At 38.0% G+C, this 17,000-nt stretch overlaps 1 protein-coding gene across 2 annotated transcripts; it reads left to right on the top strand.

Moving 5' to 3' along the window:
* The first annotated feature begins 301 nt into the window (after positions 1 to 301).
* Positions 302 to 16,876, top strand: gpat4 (glycerol-3-phosphate acyltransferase 4). 2 transcript variants are annotated; one of them, XM_067521055.1, is made up of 13 exons: positions 302 to 465; positions 1,174 to 1,782; positions 4,168 to 4,237; positions 4,348 to 4,648; positions 7,248 to 7,322; positions 7,439 to 7,528; positions 9,055 to 9,148; positions 9,242 to 9,357; positions 11,416 to 11,471; positions 11,590 to 11,675; positions 11,775 to 11,903; positions 14,722 to 14,801; positions 15,492 to 16,876. In XM_067521055.1, the coding sequence occupies exons 2-13, from the start codon at positions 1,615 to 1,617 to the stop codon at positions 15,598 to 15,600; spliced, it is 1,374 nt and encodes a 457-aa protein (XP_067377156.1). In that variant the 5' UTR covers positions 302 to 465; positions 1,174 to 1,614; the 3' UTR covers positions 15,601 to 16,876. The 2 variants fall into 2 exon arrangements, with proteins under 2 accessions (XP_067377156.1, XP_067377158.1); XM_067521057.1 differs by having other exon boundaries at positions 302 to 502.
* Positions 16,877 to 17,000: the final 124 nt, after the last annotated feature.

Raw genomic sequence — 17,000 nt, 5'->3', positions numbered from 1 at the left:
ATTTGAATGTACAACGATTAGCCATAACTTTAGTACTGGTTAATACTTGGCCTAAAAACATATTTTGCTCAATTAAAGTTTCTTCGCAGATTTATCTCCATTTTGCTTAAAGTCTAAATGTAAAAATACACTACTAAGAAAATGTATTAAAAACAATGCTGGTTATGGTAATTACGGCAAAACGTCCAGTAATTAATAAAAAAAATGAAGATCAAAGTTCACGTTAAAAGTGGGTCTGTGTTTAAGCGCTTTAGTATGTGGTGATATTTTGAACTGCAGTACCATATTTGGACCACACGGGGTGGGACCAGAACTGAGTTTACCGTGGCCAGCAACGATCCGCCCGTCGTCTGCTCTTGTCCGCCGGCGGGTGGAGTTTGGCTAATGTTACAGTCCGCCAGACAAAGGCGAGTGATGGACCAGTGAAAGCGTGATGTGCCGGCGATCGACACAGTGTGACTGAAGGTACGTTGACTGTTGAGTGGATGAATTCAAACTGCTGGTGAGTGTTGTAACCGCCGAGAGAGCACGTTGCTGCACCGAATCTAAGCTTGTAACAAAAAGGTTGGCTCAGCATTTCTTGTAATCTTACTCCCGGATGGTCCTCGGGAGGAGAGCAGCGAGCGAGCTAGCTGAACGAGGCGGAGCACGACGGGAAGCAGAATTTTAGCTCACAGTTAGCTCAGAGGCCACAAACTAACTTTAGCACTAGTTAGACTTGAAATCGTCCAGGGGGTCTCCAGTCTCGCCACCCGGCTCTAGCTTAAGTCTTGCTCGTAATGAATTGCCCTTGTAGTGGTTGTGAGGACGTGAAAAGATAATAGAAAGCGCCGGTTAACTGTAGTTGGGTAATGAAGAGCCAAGCTAACCCAGTGTGGCTTTATTGGCGATGGAGGTTCTCGTTAGCCGTGCTGCTACATCATCGGGGGGGGGGGCTGATGACGGAGGGCCTCCAACTTTATCTCCGCATCGTTCTTGATAACAGAGACGTTAGATGAAAAGGGATTATTTAACCATGAATCAACATTTCCCCTCCAAATTGATGAAATGTGTTTCAGCCAGACCATGGCGTTTAACTTTAAATTAACGTTAAACCATATCCACTCATTCCAAATAAGACATTATTATGACACAGATCATACTGACAATTTCTATATTCTGTATTTTTTGCAGGTCTGTGTGACTTTGAGCTTCACATCTCAGCAGACAGAGGAACCACCTGCTGTTCACACTTGTTTTCATTCCATTGTTTACACGTGTTTCACCAGCGGGAGGATTTGCTCCAATAGCAAAGGACATCTGCAGCAAGCACACGCTGATATTTTTGTGCATCTACTTTGAAGCCTTCCTTCTCCTGGACTCTTTCAGATTCAGATTTATTGTGAAAATAATGAAATTCTTAAAAATAGCCCAAGAGTGCAATATCAAGATGGCCACTTGTACTTTTGTTGATTCAGTGTGAGGAGAAGAGCTATCTCTATCTTAATGAAGACTTCTTCTGACAAATGATTAGGGCCAAATTGGGCCAGGAGTTTATGAGCTGCATCTCCTCTGCCATCTGCTCTGCCCTCCGATTTGAAATATTTAACAGATTCGTCATTTGGCAACTCCAAGATGGAGCTGTTCTTTAACCCTTTTGACAACTTGGTGTGTATCCTCCTGGGGATCTCCTTCACAGTGTGGGTCACCCTGCTTTTGGTCTTCATCATTGTGCCTGCCATCTTTGGGGTGTCCTTTGGCATCCGACGGCTTTACATGAAAACACTGTTAAAACTATTTGAGGTACGTGCTTGTTCCAAAGCTTCACAATTGAGGTTCTTTCTTTTTAATTGTTGACATAGGAAAGAACTTTAGTTTAAGGTGATGTGATATGAAGATACAATTGAAACAGTGTGTACACACACACACACACAACATAAAATTATAGTTATTAGATAAAGTTGTTATCTAAGTGTTACTATGCTTATAAAGTTCCCAGTTAAAGTAAGTATGTATGCTCCTGCCAGATATTCTGTGATTCAACAAAAAAAAGTGAAACTGGCACTTTTTTTTTTTGCTCCTGGAAAGTAACTGCCTGTATTTGGCTTTCAGTGGTCAAAACAATAGAACTTCTAATGCGCTCCAGTACGACTCCACTACCCACTTTAACCTAAATAACAAACCCATAGTAGAATTATCACCTTTCTGACTGTTTCAGCCTAAAAACTGAGAAATTACAACCTGTAAAAGTAGAATTTATCACAGTGTATTTGATTGCACTAAATTGCACATGTGCTCATAATTATGCATGATTGGTGCAGAACTGCAATTATGAAAATGTTTAAAATAACATTCCTCACAGGAATAACACGGGGTAGTGGTCATGTGCAGACTTTATGCCATATAACAATTATATTAAGTGTCTGACGCAGATTAACAACACAGAGGCATAGCTATTCTTCCCCTTATATAACCAGCGTAAACAGTGGTATAGACCTTGTAAGTCACTGTTGTCTCTTAACGTGGCTCAGGCAACCTGGGATATTGCTTGGGGACTGATTTTTAAGTTTTCACTTTCCTACAAATAAAAAGCTATAACAGTTGATTGATCAAGGTGTTAGAATTTTACCACTTAAAAGTCTCCTATTTGTCTCCACATACTTAAAACAGTATCTCTTCTTCAGTATCCAGTGTATTTTCACTAGTAAAGCTTTGATAATTTTGTATCTCTGAAATAAAAAGACCTGTGGGAGACATTTTGAAGGTTAGGATTCCAGCCGCAACCATGGATGCACATGCAGTACACACTGTTAATTGGAGTGACTGTGTAAATGAAGCAGTGTTTTCTAGAATGAATTATTTGCATATGTCTCTATTACAGCCTTGTTTAAAAAAAGTTTGTAGTGGGGATGAATTGGTGTACAAACTCTGTGGATTTAATTCAATATAAGAGCTACAGTCTATTTATTTTTCTGTTTTTGTAAGTCAAAAAGCTAGCATTACTGTTAGCCACACAGTCATCAGTAAGACCAAAATTAGAGATTCTTGTTCACCTCAACGCTTTCCTAAACAGGTGTGAGAATAGTTATACATATAGAAAATCCTTCCTTACATGCATCTCTGGAGCCGCATTAGCTAGCAAGACGGGCCTGCTTTATTTTGTTACAAACATCTTAGAAGGAGCAGCTTTGAATTCTCTTCATGAAGAGACTCATGCTGCACTGTAGTATCACGACTCCGTAATAAAACTTGTCATGGCATGATTTAAATGTAGCCGTAAAGTGAAGCAAAAGGAATGCTAGATGGGATAGGAATGCGTGTGTCTGTTCTGTGCTAGTCATAATTACTCAAATACTTCAGTCAAATGAACACATCACTGCTGTCATTGTAATTTAGAGGGATCATTTTGTTTTCTCTCTGCATAATGAATGCCATAAAAGCCACTGTACTGCTCAGTTAGACTTTATTGTGTGTGCCACTGACTAATTTCAGTATTTCTGACCTAAACTGTGTAAACACAAACGCATAAGACCTAATTTAATGCATTTTTTCTTTTTCATTGCTGTCCTTGACTTACAAACCTTGGATGTACCACTTGCTGTGGTATGAAGTGCAGTCTGAGTTATCACATCTAGCATCTCCTGGTTCATCATTTCTTTCCCTCCTTTTTTTTCAGTTAGATCACTGTCCTTTTCCTGCATCTCAGTGGACATTAACTGTGTGTTTTTGACAGTATCATGATAGGATGTATTATTTTACAAGAAAAGAGCTGTAGTCTTTGATAAGCCTTTCTTGTTTTTTGATGTAGGTTTATTTCCGTTTCTAAAGATGTTTTATCCCCTACATTTTTACAACCACACTTGGAATAGGTATACAGCTCCAATGGAAAAAATAAGCAGCTAGCAATTGCAATTCAGATCAAAAAAGGAACTTCTGGTGTTGTTTGTTCAAATGATGAAATTCAGACATAAAATGTTAGCTTACATTGATAGCTCATTACTACAGACACATTTTGCATGTTGTCTGTGTAGCATCTTATCTTTACTGACGGTTTCTGACTGTAAACAAACTTAATGAGCACATCTTTAACCTGTGAAAGAAAGAACATGACCATGCTTAATACCATGCATTTTGGGCCACTCTTGATTTTTTTTTTTTACACCTTTTTTTCTTAACCTTTGTTTCTAGTGGGCCACACTTAGGATAGAGAGAGGAGCAAAGGAAAAGAATCACCTCCTGTACAAACCTTACTCAAATGGTAAGATGTGCTTTCTGTTTGTTTAACTGCATGTGTGCATATTCAAGGCGTAGATGTATTTGTTTTAGAGGCAAGTGTTGGTGACATCCTGTTTTTCTCGATTGCTCTAGCTATTATTGCCAGGGAGCCCACCTCCTTGGAGGAGGAGATAAAGGAGATCCGCCGAAGTGGTAGCAACAGAGACCTAGACTCAGCGTCTGAGTTTGAGATGTCTGACATCTTCTATTTTGCTCGGCGAGGAGCAGAGAGCATCATGGATGATGAGGTGACCAAGCGGTTCTCTGCTGAGGAATTGGAGTCCTGGAATCTGTTGACCCGCAGCAATTACAACTTCCACTACATCAGTCTGAGGCTGACCATCTTATGGGGGCTGGGTCTGCTAATCCGCTATGGTTTACTGCTACCTCTTAGGTATTATTTGTGCTTTCAACATGGAAATTCCCACAGTAACCCTTTGAATAATGTGTAATGACACTGAAACTGGGCTACAGGTGAATCAATTTGCAGTAGTCAAAACTGTACCAACTATTCATTGTGGATGTTTCAGGCCTGGTACTGTAATTGTTTAAAGCACAAAGCCAAATGAGCCACAGAACATAGTTAAAGAAGTTGCAAGCATGCATTAGATTAGTGGTGTGGTACACCTCAAGTTGGTCATTGATCTGTCACTGAGGTAACGCATTTATGCAGCCAAAATGTTCACATCTTTGGGATGTTGTTTTTATCTTCCATATAGTCGCTAAGGAAACAAGTGTTATTTTCCATTCTAATTTACATAAAATGGGTTTGAACAAACTAAATATAGAAAGCTGAAGTCATTTCATTAGGTTCAACCTAGCCTTTTTTCCATCGCCATCAGCAACTCAATGCACCAAGTTAAGAATTTCCATCGCTGTGTTCCACAAGATTTCTTTCCATACTAAAAAACACATTTCCACCCGCTATAACAAAAGCTGTTTTAAGTTGAAACCATTTATTTTTCAGCATCTGTATGAACTCATCCACACATTTATGAACTCACTGATTTATCGTCTCATTCATGGACTCTCCTCTTTTGTGGAGCCATGACATTAAGCCCACAAACACCTGTGGCTCTTTGGGAAATTTTCTTTTTTTACAGAGCACTACAAAATAAATAGTGCATCAACAATAATATTGGATTGTTTTTGAAAACCTGTCATAGTATATAACATCCAGGCTGCATTTCAGAATCAGAACAACTAAAAGTAGGTGAAACCCATAGTTACCATATTTCAGTAGCATGCCAACCTAGTGTGATTCACTGCACAATGAGCACAGGAAACTTGTTGCATAACTAAATAATTTGATAATGATAAAACAGCTGTAAGCATGATGCATGTGTATATTGTGAATCATCATAATTGTGACGACACTGCATCAAGTTTGAAATATTTTCCACAACACCAAAGTAAAGTAAATGTTGACATGTATGGAGTAAAAGAGGGAGATCCTCATTCAGCGTTTGCACAGGGACTCAGGAGCCTTGCTGGCTCATTTCCAGCTGCCAGTTAAAAGATGAATCAGGCCACCATATCATAGACTGACACCAACATAGTCTCACATCCAATAGATGCTCACATTCAGTACTTTTTCAGTAGAATGTTGGTCTAGCTAATCACTTGCATGAACCTCTCTAATGTTTTTCTAATCCTCGGCCAGTTTATTCAGCACCTTCAAACCCTTATTGGTTCATCCAGATTAAGTCAACCTGCTGGCCAGCTTAGCAATTGCCTAATATCCTTTCCTGCAGGTTCAGGATTTTATCATCAGTGACTGTAGGAAATAAAGGAGAGTGTGATGCTTTTATTTGATAACCAAAACCAAGCTCTTCTGGATGATGATGATCTTCATAGTGGTTAACCCATATGGGTACTGATACAGATTTTTCGATAATAGGGAATCTAATGGCTGATTTTGTTTTGCATCATAAAAAAGTACACTTTAATATTAGCAAATGAGAGACAAATATGCTCAACTTAAATTAACATTTTATAAATATTGAAAATGTGTGAATTATTTCAAATCTGTGAATTGTCAAATCTGCTAATTCCAACCAAAAAAGTTTGCAATTAGCAAACTAAATTAATTCAGAATTATTAAGTATTAACCAGAATTATTAGAATTAATTTGTCATTTTAAAAATATCTCTCTTTATAGAGCAGCAACAAGAATATCGAAATAAAAAAATCAGTACACTTCAACAGCAGCATCTTCCCAAATGAGCATTCAGCAGTTGAACTGCTCATATAACTTATCTAAAACATCTGTTTCACTTTGATTAAACATTAAAATAACCATATAAGTAATCAATGGGTTGGGGTCACTGTCACTAATCTTCTGCCCTGCTCTCTCTCTCCTGTCATGTGATAAATAATTTACTCGCTGCGGTTATGCTTACAGTCGTAAACTAAAGTTACTGGTCTCCCCTCACCTGGGCTCCTGTCCTTCCTCCTCTCCACTCTGAGCTGCTCCCTTCTGCTCTCGATCACAGAGACTGGACAGAGTGGAGAGACTGCAGCAAGAACTATCAGGCCCACTAATCTCACGCACTGGTCTCCCTAAGTGCCAATAAAATGCATTCGGTTGAGTTACTGACACTGATGCGCTACAATAATTTGACACGCTCTAATTTTCAGTCGCATAAATGTTCGCAATGCTCTGTTTGAGCTGCAGGCGTGAAAGTTTTTAGTAATCGGTCACGTGTGCATAGACTTTGATTGATTACAAGTGCTTACAAAAAGTGATTAAAAACTAGCCCTATTAATCGGTTGACCACTAGATCTTTACTTATTGCTGTACGGTACAGGAGAACAAGTTTATCACTAAGAATTAAGTTCTTACATTTAATTGGCAGTAAATGAAGAAATTTGCTGAAAACGTGCTAAAGTAAAACTTGGAACCCCTGGTTTTTGAGTTTTACGTAAGTGCTTTGTTCTAAGTTTCCCTGGCAAAGGTTTATGTCTAACCTGATTGTCTCTCTGTTCAACAGGGTAACCCTTGCCGTCACTGGTGTAAGCCTCCTTGTGTTCCTCACCTCTGTTGTTGGGCTGCTGCCGAATGGAAAGTAAGCCTGACAATAAGCTATCCGTTTATCAAAAGTATCAGCTCAGCTCTTTGTACACTGTCACCTTTGGTTTACTATGTTGACACACAAATCATGCTGTTGTTTGCTTCTTGCAGGATGAAAAACTTCCTGAGTGAAAAAGTCCATTTGATGTGCTACAGAATATGTGTTAGAGCTCTGACAGCTATCATAACCTATCATGACAGGTAAAAGGACATGTTCTATTGTCTACAAACCTATTCCCAGTATTTTTTAAGTTAAAGATACAACAGCAGACTTTTTACACAGTAGCAGCAAAAAAGTGTTTACAGTTCACATAAGATCATTTTGGATTAGAATACAGGTTCCTAATAAGTAACCAGGTCAGCAAAGCTGATTTCTTAAGTGTCATGTAAACAGGGAATCTGGTTTCCAAAATTGGGTTTGGGTATTTGGGAAAACCTTATTTTCCCAGGTAGATTTTTGTCAGAAAACCTTGATGTCTTTGCAATGTATACATGCATAACCAGGTTTCTAATCAGCTTTCTCCAAACAAAAGGTTGCAGACAGGAGCATGCAGCTGAGTAAAAGTTAAAGTTATCATTATATTGAACCCAGAGAGATAAAATCTCAACCTATTCAAATGCTGCTTATGTTATTCAAATGGGGATTTTCATACTCAAACATAATTTACTGCAAGACCCTCTACTGACATGAGAAGGGTCCGTTATATAATGACTGAGGAGTTATCTTTGGAGCTCAGACACTAGGGTGTTTTAGCAGTTGAAATGTTACCACCCAAATCGGAGTGTTGAGTATGAATGGAACGGTGCTCTGCGATTAGAGTTACACTGTCTACATGCATCTTTCATTCAGTTCTCTGCACCAGTCCTTATGAGCCTAGAAGCACAAAACTCTAGTCAGTAATGTATTCTTACATTGAAAGCTAGGGTACCATCAACCAGGCTGCAGAAATTTTTTTAATATAATGCTTAGAGCTGCTGAATTTTTATACTGTACTTTTTATTATATTTGCGTGTGTCACTGCTGAATAGCTAGAGGATTATGCACTTGTGCAAAGTCTAAGTAAAGTTAACATTTAAAAATGGCAGAGTAAGAAGCTAAGAGGAACATAAAACAGGCAACTAAGGTTTTATTGGCACATACAACAGGATGTTCAAGAGGAACTGGTGCATTGTGTATTTCCTCCTAAGCTGAAATATTTAACAGCTGGTGGGGTATAGTGTCAACTGCAGTTGCGTCTTAACTGACTTTCCTATATCTTAAGTCTTGTAATTAATTTTGAAAACACATTGATATAGATGAGTATTCATGGGTGAAACTAAAACTCATTTCTTTCTCAATTTTCATCACCATAAAGACTTGGCTTGTTGCTTCAAGTATTTCTCTGTAGACTAAAAATATACAAGTGACATAGGAAGTGAACCTTTCACAGATTGTAACTTTATCTTAGGTATTTGTTTTTATTTAGTACAAGTCCTGCATGCTCTGTAGGTTAAAACATAGACCCTATGGGTTGCTTTGTCCCAGGAAGACTAAGAAAGACGGTGAACAAAACATACACACAGTTTTCTGATTTCTCATTGCATTGCTTTCTTTATAGCCAGGTTTTGCGAGAACATTTTTTGAAACTGTCTACTACTGAATATAGTTTGAATTCTTGATAATAAATTCTCCATTATGTCTAATCACGATATAGTGATAAACACTCTTCTTCTCATCACTTGTGCAGTGAGAATAAACCCAAAAATGGAGGCATCTGTGTTGCCAACCACACTTCTCCCATTGATGTCATCATCCTGGCCAGTGATGGCTGTTATGCTATGGTAAGTATACTTCTGCCTCACAGGACGCTACCAAACCACTCACACTGGTTACTTTTGCTTTTTATGTGTTACTATTTGCATGTGTTTTGTCAGGTTGGCCAAATTCACGGTGGCTTGATGGGGGTCATTCAAAGATCTATGGTAAAAGCCTGCCCACACATTTGGTTTGAACGTTCCGAAGTCAAAGACAGGCATCTAGTGGCCAAAAGGTAACATTACAACATTTTTGTTTTAATTTCATAGTTGTTATATTACAACCCAAATTCCAAGAAAGTTATGTAAAGATCTGTAAAACGGAAATAAAAGCAGAATGCAATGATTTGCAAATCTCATCAACCAATATTTATAGAACATAAACGTTGTCACTGAGATATTTTACCATTTAATGGAAAATATTAGCTCATTTTGAATTTGATGGCAGCAACACATATCAGAAAAATTGGAACAGGGTAATGTTTACCATTGTGTAGCATCTCTCCTTCATTTAACAACTGTCTGTAAACATCTAGGAAGTGAGGAGACCAATCGTTGTCCCATTCTTATCTGATGCAGGATTCTAGCTGCTCAACAGTACAGGGCTTTTGTGGCTGGAATTTTTTTGTATTGTCATGCGCCAAATGTTTTTTATTGGTGAAAGGTCTGGACTGCAGGCAGGCCAATTCAGCACCTGGACTCCTCTTCTGCGAAGCCATGAACATGGTGACATTATTCAACGTCTTCACAATTTTACATTGGGGAACATTTTTCTGAAATTGTTCCACAATTTTTAGATGCAGTTTGTCACCGATTGGTGAACCTCTGCCCATCTCTTTATTTGAGAGGCTCTGCCTCTCTGAAATGCTCCTTTTATACCCAGTCACGTTACTGACCTGTTGCCAATTAACCTGGTTAGTTATCAAGTGCTCCTCCATTTGTTTTTGATTTGTGGCAATTACTTTTCCAGCCTTTTGTTCCCCCTCTTCCATCTTTCAGATGTGTTGCTGCTATCAAATTCTAAATGAGCTCATATTTACCATAAAATGGTAAATTTTCTCAGTTTCGACATCCTATATGTTGTTTATGTTCTATTTTAACTTTTAACTTTCAATGTTTTAATAATTTTTAAAGATCCAGATATCGATGCGTAGAAAAGAAAATTTGTCGCTACTTGAGAGATGACAATGGCTTCATGGTTTAGGATAACCTAATTTAAGATTTAATGAATGTGATCTTAAAGATCAATTTCTGTGTTTTATTTTCGACATAGATTTTTAGAGAATGTCACATTAAAAGTTAAAGACTTCACTTGTGGGACCAACTTCTACAGGAAACAGGAAGTGTGTTGCTATAGATACGAAGAGTCACACTGTCGGCTGCAAATTTAATCTCGCTTTATAGTCGAGGCAAGGCTCCGTTTACAGCCTAGTTGTTGAAATTTAGAAAAGCTAAAACTGCTGAATTATTTCTTGACAGTTGTGTTTTACTATAGTGTTTTGGAAGTATTGGAAACCATTACAGAACTAAGGAAACATTCTTATATTTATGAGATCCTTAGGTCCCATATCTCATAATTGCGAGAAACATAACTCATAAATACAAGATTCCGTATCTTGTAATGACGAGAAACATCACTCGCAAATATTAGATTATGAGATCCGTAGTTCTGTAACAAGATCTGTTCCTCGTAATTAAGAGATCCATTTCTCGTAATTACGAGATAAGGTCTGTGTATGTTTTTTCTTCTGGTGAATGCAATGTGGCACCGTACTATTGGGGTTCAAATTGGGATTGTACTTTATTTCACAGCTTTTCCCTCTTCCTGTTATTTGGAGCTTTTGCAAAATAAAAAGTTTAGGTGAATCATTTTCACAGATTTCGAACTTGCTTCTTTTGTGTCTAGTCTGACTACTACATTTAAATGAATGCCATTAAAGTTCCCTCTGACTTCTCTACAATAAAATATCTCTTAATTTCTAGCTGAAAATGCCTCCAGATGACATCACTTGCAGGAACTTTTAGTTCAGATTAAGTCATCTTGCTTACACTATGGAGTTTGTAATCACGGTCAACCTGCTTTTTCAGAGCTTCCCCAGATGACATCATCTGAACTTCTAATTAACTCCTAACTCCTCTGGTGATGTCATCTGGAGGTGTTTTTCAGCTAGAAGCAGAGAAGTCGGAGGGAAGTTTTAAGCATTAATGTATATTTACACCCTAAATTAAAGGCCTGGAAGTTTCCCTATAGGAATCTATTTTCACATATAACCGTGAATCTTCTTCATTTGCAGACTGAGTGACCATGTGGAAGATAAATCTAAACTGCCCATTCTCATTTTCCCAGAAGGTGAGCTTCTTCATTTGTCTGGTATACATATGAAGATTTCATTAACCACTATAGTTGTTCAGTTAAATGGCTCCATAAGTCTGTGTTTATTTTTAATAAATACTTTAAACTCTTTCAGGTACATGCATTAACAACACATCAGTTATGATGTTTAAAAAGGGCAGTTTTGAGATTGGTGCTACAGTCTACCCTGTAGCCATTAAGGTGTGTCTTCTTTTAATTTATTTTTTATATTTTGCAGCATCATAATTTAACCGTCACTGTTTATAAAAATGTTTAAATTTTGGTGTGATCGATTCACAGTATGATCCCAGATTTGGAGATGCTTTCTGGAATAGCAGCAAGTTTGGCATGGTCAACTACTTGTTACGCATGATGAGCAGCTGGGCCATTGTCTGCAGTGTGTGGTACCTTCCTCCCATGTCTAGAGAGGTGAGAGAAAATGATTAACCTTAAGGCTTGAGATTTGTTTTTCTTTGAATGAGAAAAGCAATATATTAGTGGAGCTAGTTGAGCTAATTCATCTCAACCTCATTTTTAGTTATTAACAAATAATTTAATATATAGGGTTTACGTTTAAATGCAGCAGTTCACTGTTTTTTATTATGATAGTTTAGTTAAGACGGTGAACGGCTTAAGAAGCCAGTAAAGATTTGTTTTCACTTTTAATGGCCAGCAGTGGCTTTATGGTCGGCAGTGGCACATTTGGTAGAGTGGCTGCCCACCAACCAGGTTTGCACCTGGCTCTTCCCGACCATATGACGAAGTTCTGCAAGTGCTGGTCATGCTATTCCTCAGTATGCAAGAACATAGATAACAGCAATAAATGGACCCATTAGAGACTCTGTTCTGAATAATGAACAGAAATTAGACATAATTTTCTCCTTTTTCATAGGCTAGGCAGCAAGACTTATAGTCAACATGGTAAAACAGGTCAATTTGATCTGATGTAATACAAAAAAGGAACCTCTGGCAAAATCCAATCTGCTGTTAAGGTGCACGGCTGTGGGAACACAAACAACTTTATTGTTATATGACAATAAAGTTGCTAGTGGTTTTATCTTTATTATCTGATTGATTGCCAGAGAAGGGGCCCGTTTCCCCAGAAAAAGTCTGAAATGAAGGCCAAATGGCCTTTTTAGGTACATGCTTTTTTTTCCTTTTTCAGGTGTCCCGTAAGCTCAGTTAATCTCAGCATATCATTAGTCGACTTGTTAAGTTGACCTTCTTGAGGGAACATTCCCGTTTTACTTGGCTTGGGGACCAGAGCTGAGATATGCAAATACAATTACAATTAGTCATTTAGCAGACTGCAGGGCTGCTCTTACGGATTACTTTGGGGTTCAGTGTCTTCCCCAGGGACACTTTGACATCTAGTTGGGGAAGTTGGGGTGCACCGGCCTTACTGAGCCATTGGTGCCTTTTATTTTTAGGTACACACTTGGTTTGAGTTTCCATTTTTTATATTAATAAATGAGGAAGTATAAAAGAAATAGGCTACTGTGTTTTATGCCTGTCTTTGGGTGCTAATATATATTTTTTTTCCCCAAAATACGATGGTACTGTAAGACTTTTTCAAGGTTGGCAGGTCTGCATTTGTTAACAAGCTGGAGAGGACATTTAAGTTAATATTTACAGGGTTTTAATGACTGCTTAAGTTATTTTATTTTATTTGTTGCTGCCATATCGAAGAGGAACATTAAGGCATCACTAGGGTGACATGATGTAATCCCAGGTTTCTATAACAATTTTGTATGGGGTAATGTGTTCGCTAACCACAAACAAAACTCTGCAATGTTACAACAAAGTTATATCTTAAAGTAAATATTAAACAGTTTTCTTCTATTGCAGCAGTCAAAGTTTCCACAAACAGAAATATGACACCTATCTGAACAAAATAACCTGACCACACTTGCATTACCATGACATAAAATTAAACTTTGGTGACAAACTAAACAACACCACTCACCTCATACAGCAACTAATGCAAGGACATATTATCACCTTCAGTGGCCTGTTAGAATGTTCAAGCAAATACAACAACACAAAACAGAGCAAACCAGCTAGATGGCTTGGTTTAGTTGCAAGAATGCCAGGTTTCCAACTGTCTTCTATTCTTCTATCCAGTTTGATATTGCTCTCTGTCTGCAGAGTGTACCTTAAAAAAATATTTTTTAAGTGGTTAGATTGATGATAAATGTTACAGATTGGGGCTTTATCTTTTTTCTTTTTTTTTTTCTTTTACAGCTGTGTGTTAACACACTGTTAGGAGGAAAAAAACGTAGGCAATGATCTTGGTAAAGCAATTGCTGCCCATCATAAATCAATTTCCAAACAATTTAGACTTTACCATTCAACAGTGAGAAATATTATTCACAAGTGGAAAGCATTCAAGGTAGTTGCTAATTTTCCCAGGAGTCAACATCCCAGCACAATCACCCCAAGGTCAGACTGTGCCATGCTTAGACTAAAACAAGTCTTCTCACAGTCTACAGGCTTCATTGAGCATGTTTAGTGTTAAAGTCCATGATGGCACAGTTGGAAAGAGACTGAACAATTTAGGTTTGTTGGGAAGTGTTACCAAGAGAAAGCCTCTTCTGTCTAAAAAGAGCACAAAAACACGACTGAGGTTCACAAAACTGATTCTGAAGAAACCACAAGCCTTCTGGAACAATGTCCTATGGGCAGATCAGAACAAAGTGGAGTTGTTTGACCTTTATGCCTAGTGCCATGTTTGACAAAGACCAAACATAGAATTTCAGTAGAAACACCTCATACACACTGTCAAGCTGTCAAAATTCCTCCACAAGGGTGTGAAAGATTGAGACAGTCATAGAGAAAATGTTTATTTCAAGTTATTGCTGCTAAAGGTGGATCTACAAGCTATTAAATTGAGAGGGGTACTTGGTATTGCCCACATCTTTATTGTTTGTGTGTGTGTGCGTGTTAGTCAGTGGCATGGAGTGACAAAGTATTGTGGGTTGCCTTTTTTGTTTTAACATTCAGCTACAAAGTAAGGTGAATTTCAGCTCATGTAATAAATGGAGTGGCGTGAGTTTCATTTGGCCTGACACCTATAGTACCTACTATAACAAAGAAAACTGCATATAACCACAAATTAGACAGTTATTTAAAACTTGACCTGAAACTCCAATATTTGCAGATCATCTCTGTTTCATTCATGAGACATTATTATTTATGTCCACCATATTAATTATGGTTTTGTTTTTACGAAAATCTTTTCCAACAGGAGGGAGAGGATGCTGTACAGTTTGCTAACCGTGTAAAGGCAGCCATAGCTAGGCAAGGGGGACTGGTGGACCTCTTGTGGTAAGATAACACCCACTCATTTTGACATGCCATGCAGCTAAGGCACACGTTTAATCAAACCCTTTAGTAAAGATTATGTAACAAAGACCATATTCACTAGCCTATTAGCACTGGTATCTTAACAGTTCGGAGCATTCATTAATGTGTTTTGTTCCACTTGTGCTTTCTATGCTATGACAACTGCGCACCATGAACATGTCACCTGAGTTTGTACCTAATGAGAGATTTTACTGGTCTTAATTAGCCTGGACTGAAGCTTCTAAATGCTAGTAGCATACAGTATCTTGTTTCCCATAGAGATACCATGTTTTGTTTTTGTTTTTAAGTCACTGCAGTTATTAACATTGACAGAATTTCCAAAGTGGTGCAGCTTATTAAATAAGAAGGGAAGTCATTGCCCCTCAGAACTTACAAGACCAGCAATAGCAGAATATATCAGGTTTGTTCTTTCTCTAGAGGCTTAGACACAGCTCCAGCTATTTTCAAATAGTTTAAAAAAAAAAGAAAATACAGTACAGATTGTAGGTCATTCGTATTTGTACATTTGTATTGTAAAAGGCTGAGCCCACACAGTCACGGGTTTCTAGATGTACACTTGTGAGTCTACTGCAGTGCCATAAATGTAAATTTTGTAATGCAGTATATTTGGGCTGCATGTCATTGCTTTGTCATTTCAAACTTTTTTTGTAGGGACGGGGGATTAAAGCGTGGAAAGGTAAAAGATACATTTAAAGAAGAGCAGCAGAAACTGTACAGTAAAATGTTAGTTGGCACGCAAGAGGACCGCAGTCGCTCCTGAAGAAACTGTTTGGAGGTGAACTGGCACTTCTGAATAAACAGGCATTCGGCAGGGATCTCTTTCTCTTTATTGGAGTTCATGGACTGGAAAATCCCCTCTCTGATGTCAACAGTAGTCCATTTGGCTTCCTTGGTCACTGCCTCAGCCTGGCATGTTCGGTTTGCATCACTGTTATGGGTCACTCTGTGTCTGCTGCACTTTAGTGAAATAGCTCGACTGAAGCCTTGCTTGAATTAGAAATGATAATATGGTGCCCAAAAAAAGGGGAATCGTCTTCCTTGGTGGCAGCCTTTTTTGAGGGGTACTTCTATTTTTTGTTACAGTGTTCTGTCTTTGATAGTTTCAACTTTTTAATTTTACTATCATGTTCTTAACACACTGTGCTAATGTTATAGACCTCTTATACATTGGAGTTAGAGCGTTATTATTGTAAACAAAACTAGTTTGTTATTAAGCGAAAATCTGTCACTTGAATTGAATTTCTGCATGACTGGCTCAGGCCCATGATTTGGGACACAATGCCACATTTTGTTACATTTCAGATATTTTTATGGGCTTTACCAAGAGAAAAAACTTGTATTTTAAGCATTGTGTTTTGCATTAAGACTTCTATCAAGACATGGTCACTGTAGAAATCAGTGTTGCAGATGAGCTCTGGATATGTTTGATTGTTTTTTTTTTCTTTTCTACGGAATGTGTAAGTTCTCACATTATGAAGTGGATATTGTACCCAGTTACTCTGATACAGGAATATCTGCAACAATCCATAAACTGATGCAGATATTCCTTTTCTGGCAAATAATGCAACATAACAGGAGCAAACAGATTTATATTCAATTTTGAATTTATTTGGGAGGCTTTTAGCATTGTCCTAAGGGCCTATGACACACAGGTAGTGATGTACGATAAAGACGATTTCAAATGGTCTTCGGACTAAATACATGACGATTACCTCATACATACACAGACTAATACACTCCCTTACAGGTATAACTTTTTCATTGGTTTACTGCTAATGCCATGACCATCTTCCTTAATTTATTTTAAGTCAACTCTAAAGCCATTGTCTTTATTTCCCCTCAACAGTTATCTTTTCCCCACTTGGGAGCCTCTAAAGTGAGGTTTCAAGGAGGGACAGAGTGCACAGAACATGGTGGGCAGCCTTGGGGTTTTTCTCCCCAAGGGTTTCATCTTTTTTTATTTGCCTTTATCAGGGATAGTCATATAGATGTGTCAAATCTGTTCATCAAAATAAATGTCAAATAATGTCACTTTCTTTTAGGATTTATGTGTGTGCGTTTATTTCTCAAACTTGTTTTAAACCTTAAACTTGTTCTCACAGCATCAGGAACCCCCCAAAAACCTCAAACATGGCTGTAGGTGAAGGTGGAGATTAAAGG

Source organism: Channa argus, chromosome 11 (assembly GCF_033026475.1).
Source record: "Channa argus isolate prfri chromosome 11, Channa argus male v1.0, whole genome shotgun sequence".
NCBI classification, from domain to species: Eukaryota; Metazoa; Chordata; class Actinopteri; order Anabantiformes; family Channidae; genus Channa; species Channa argus.
The sequence above is the reverse complement of the archived record's forward strand: the minus strand, read 5'-3'. Positions and strand labels throughout refer to the sequence as shown.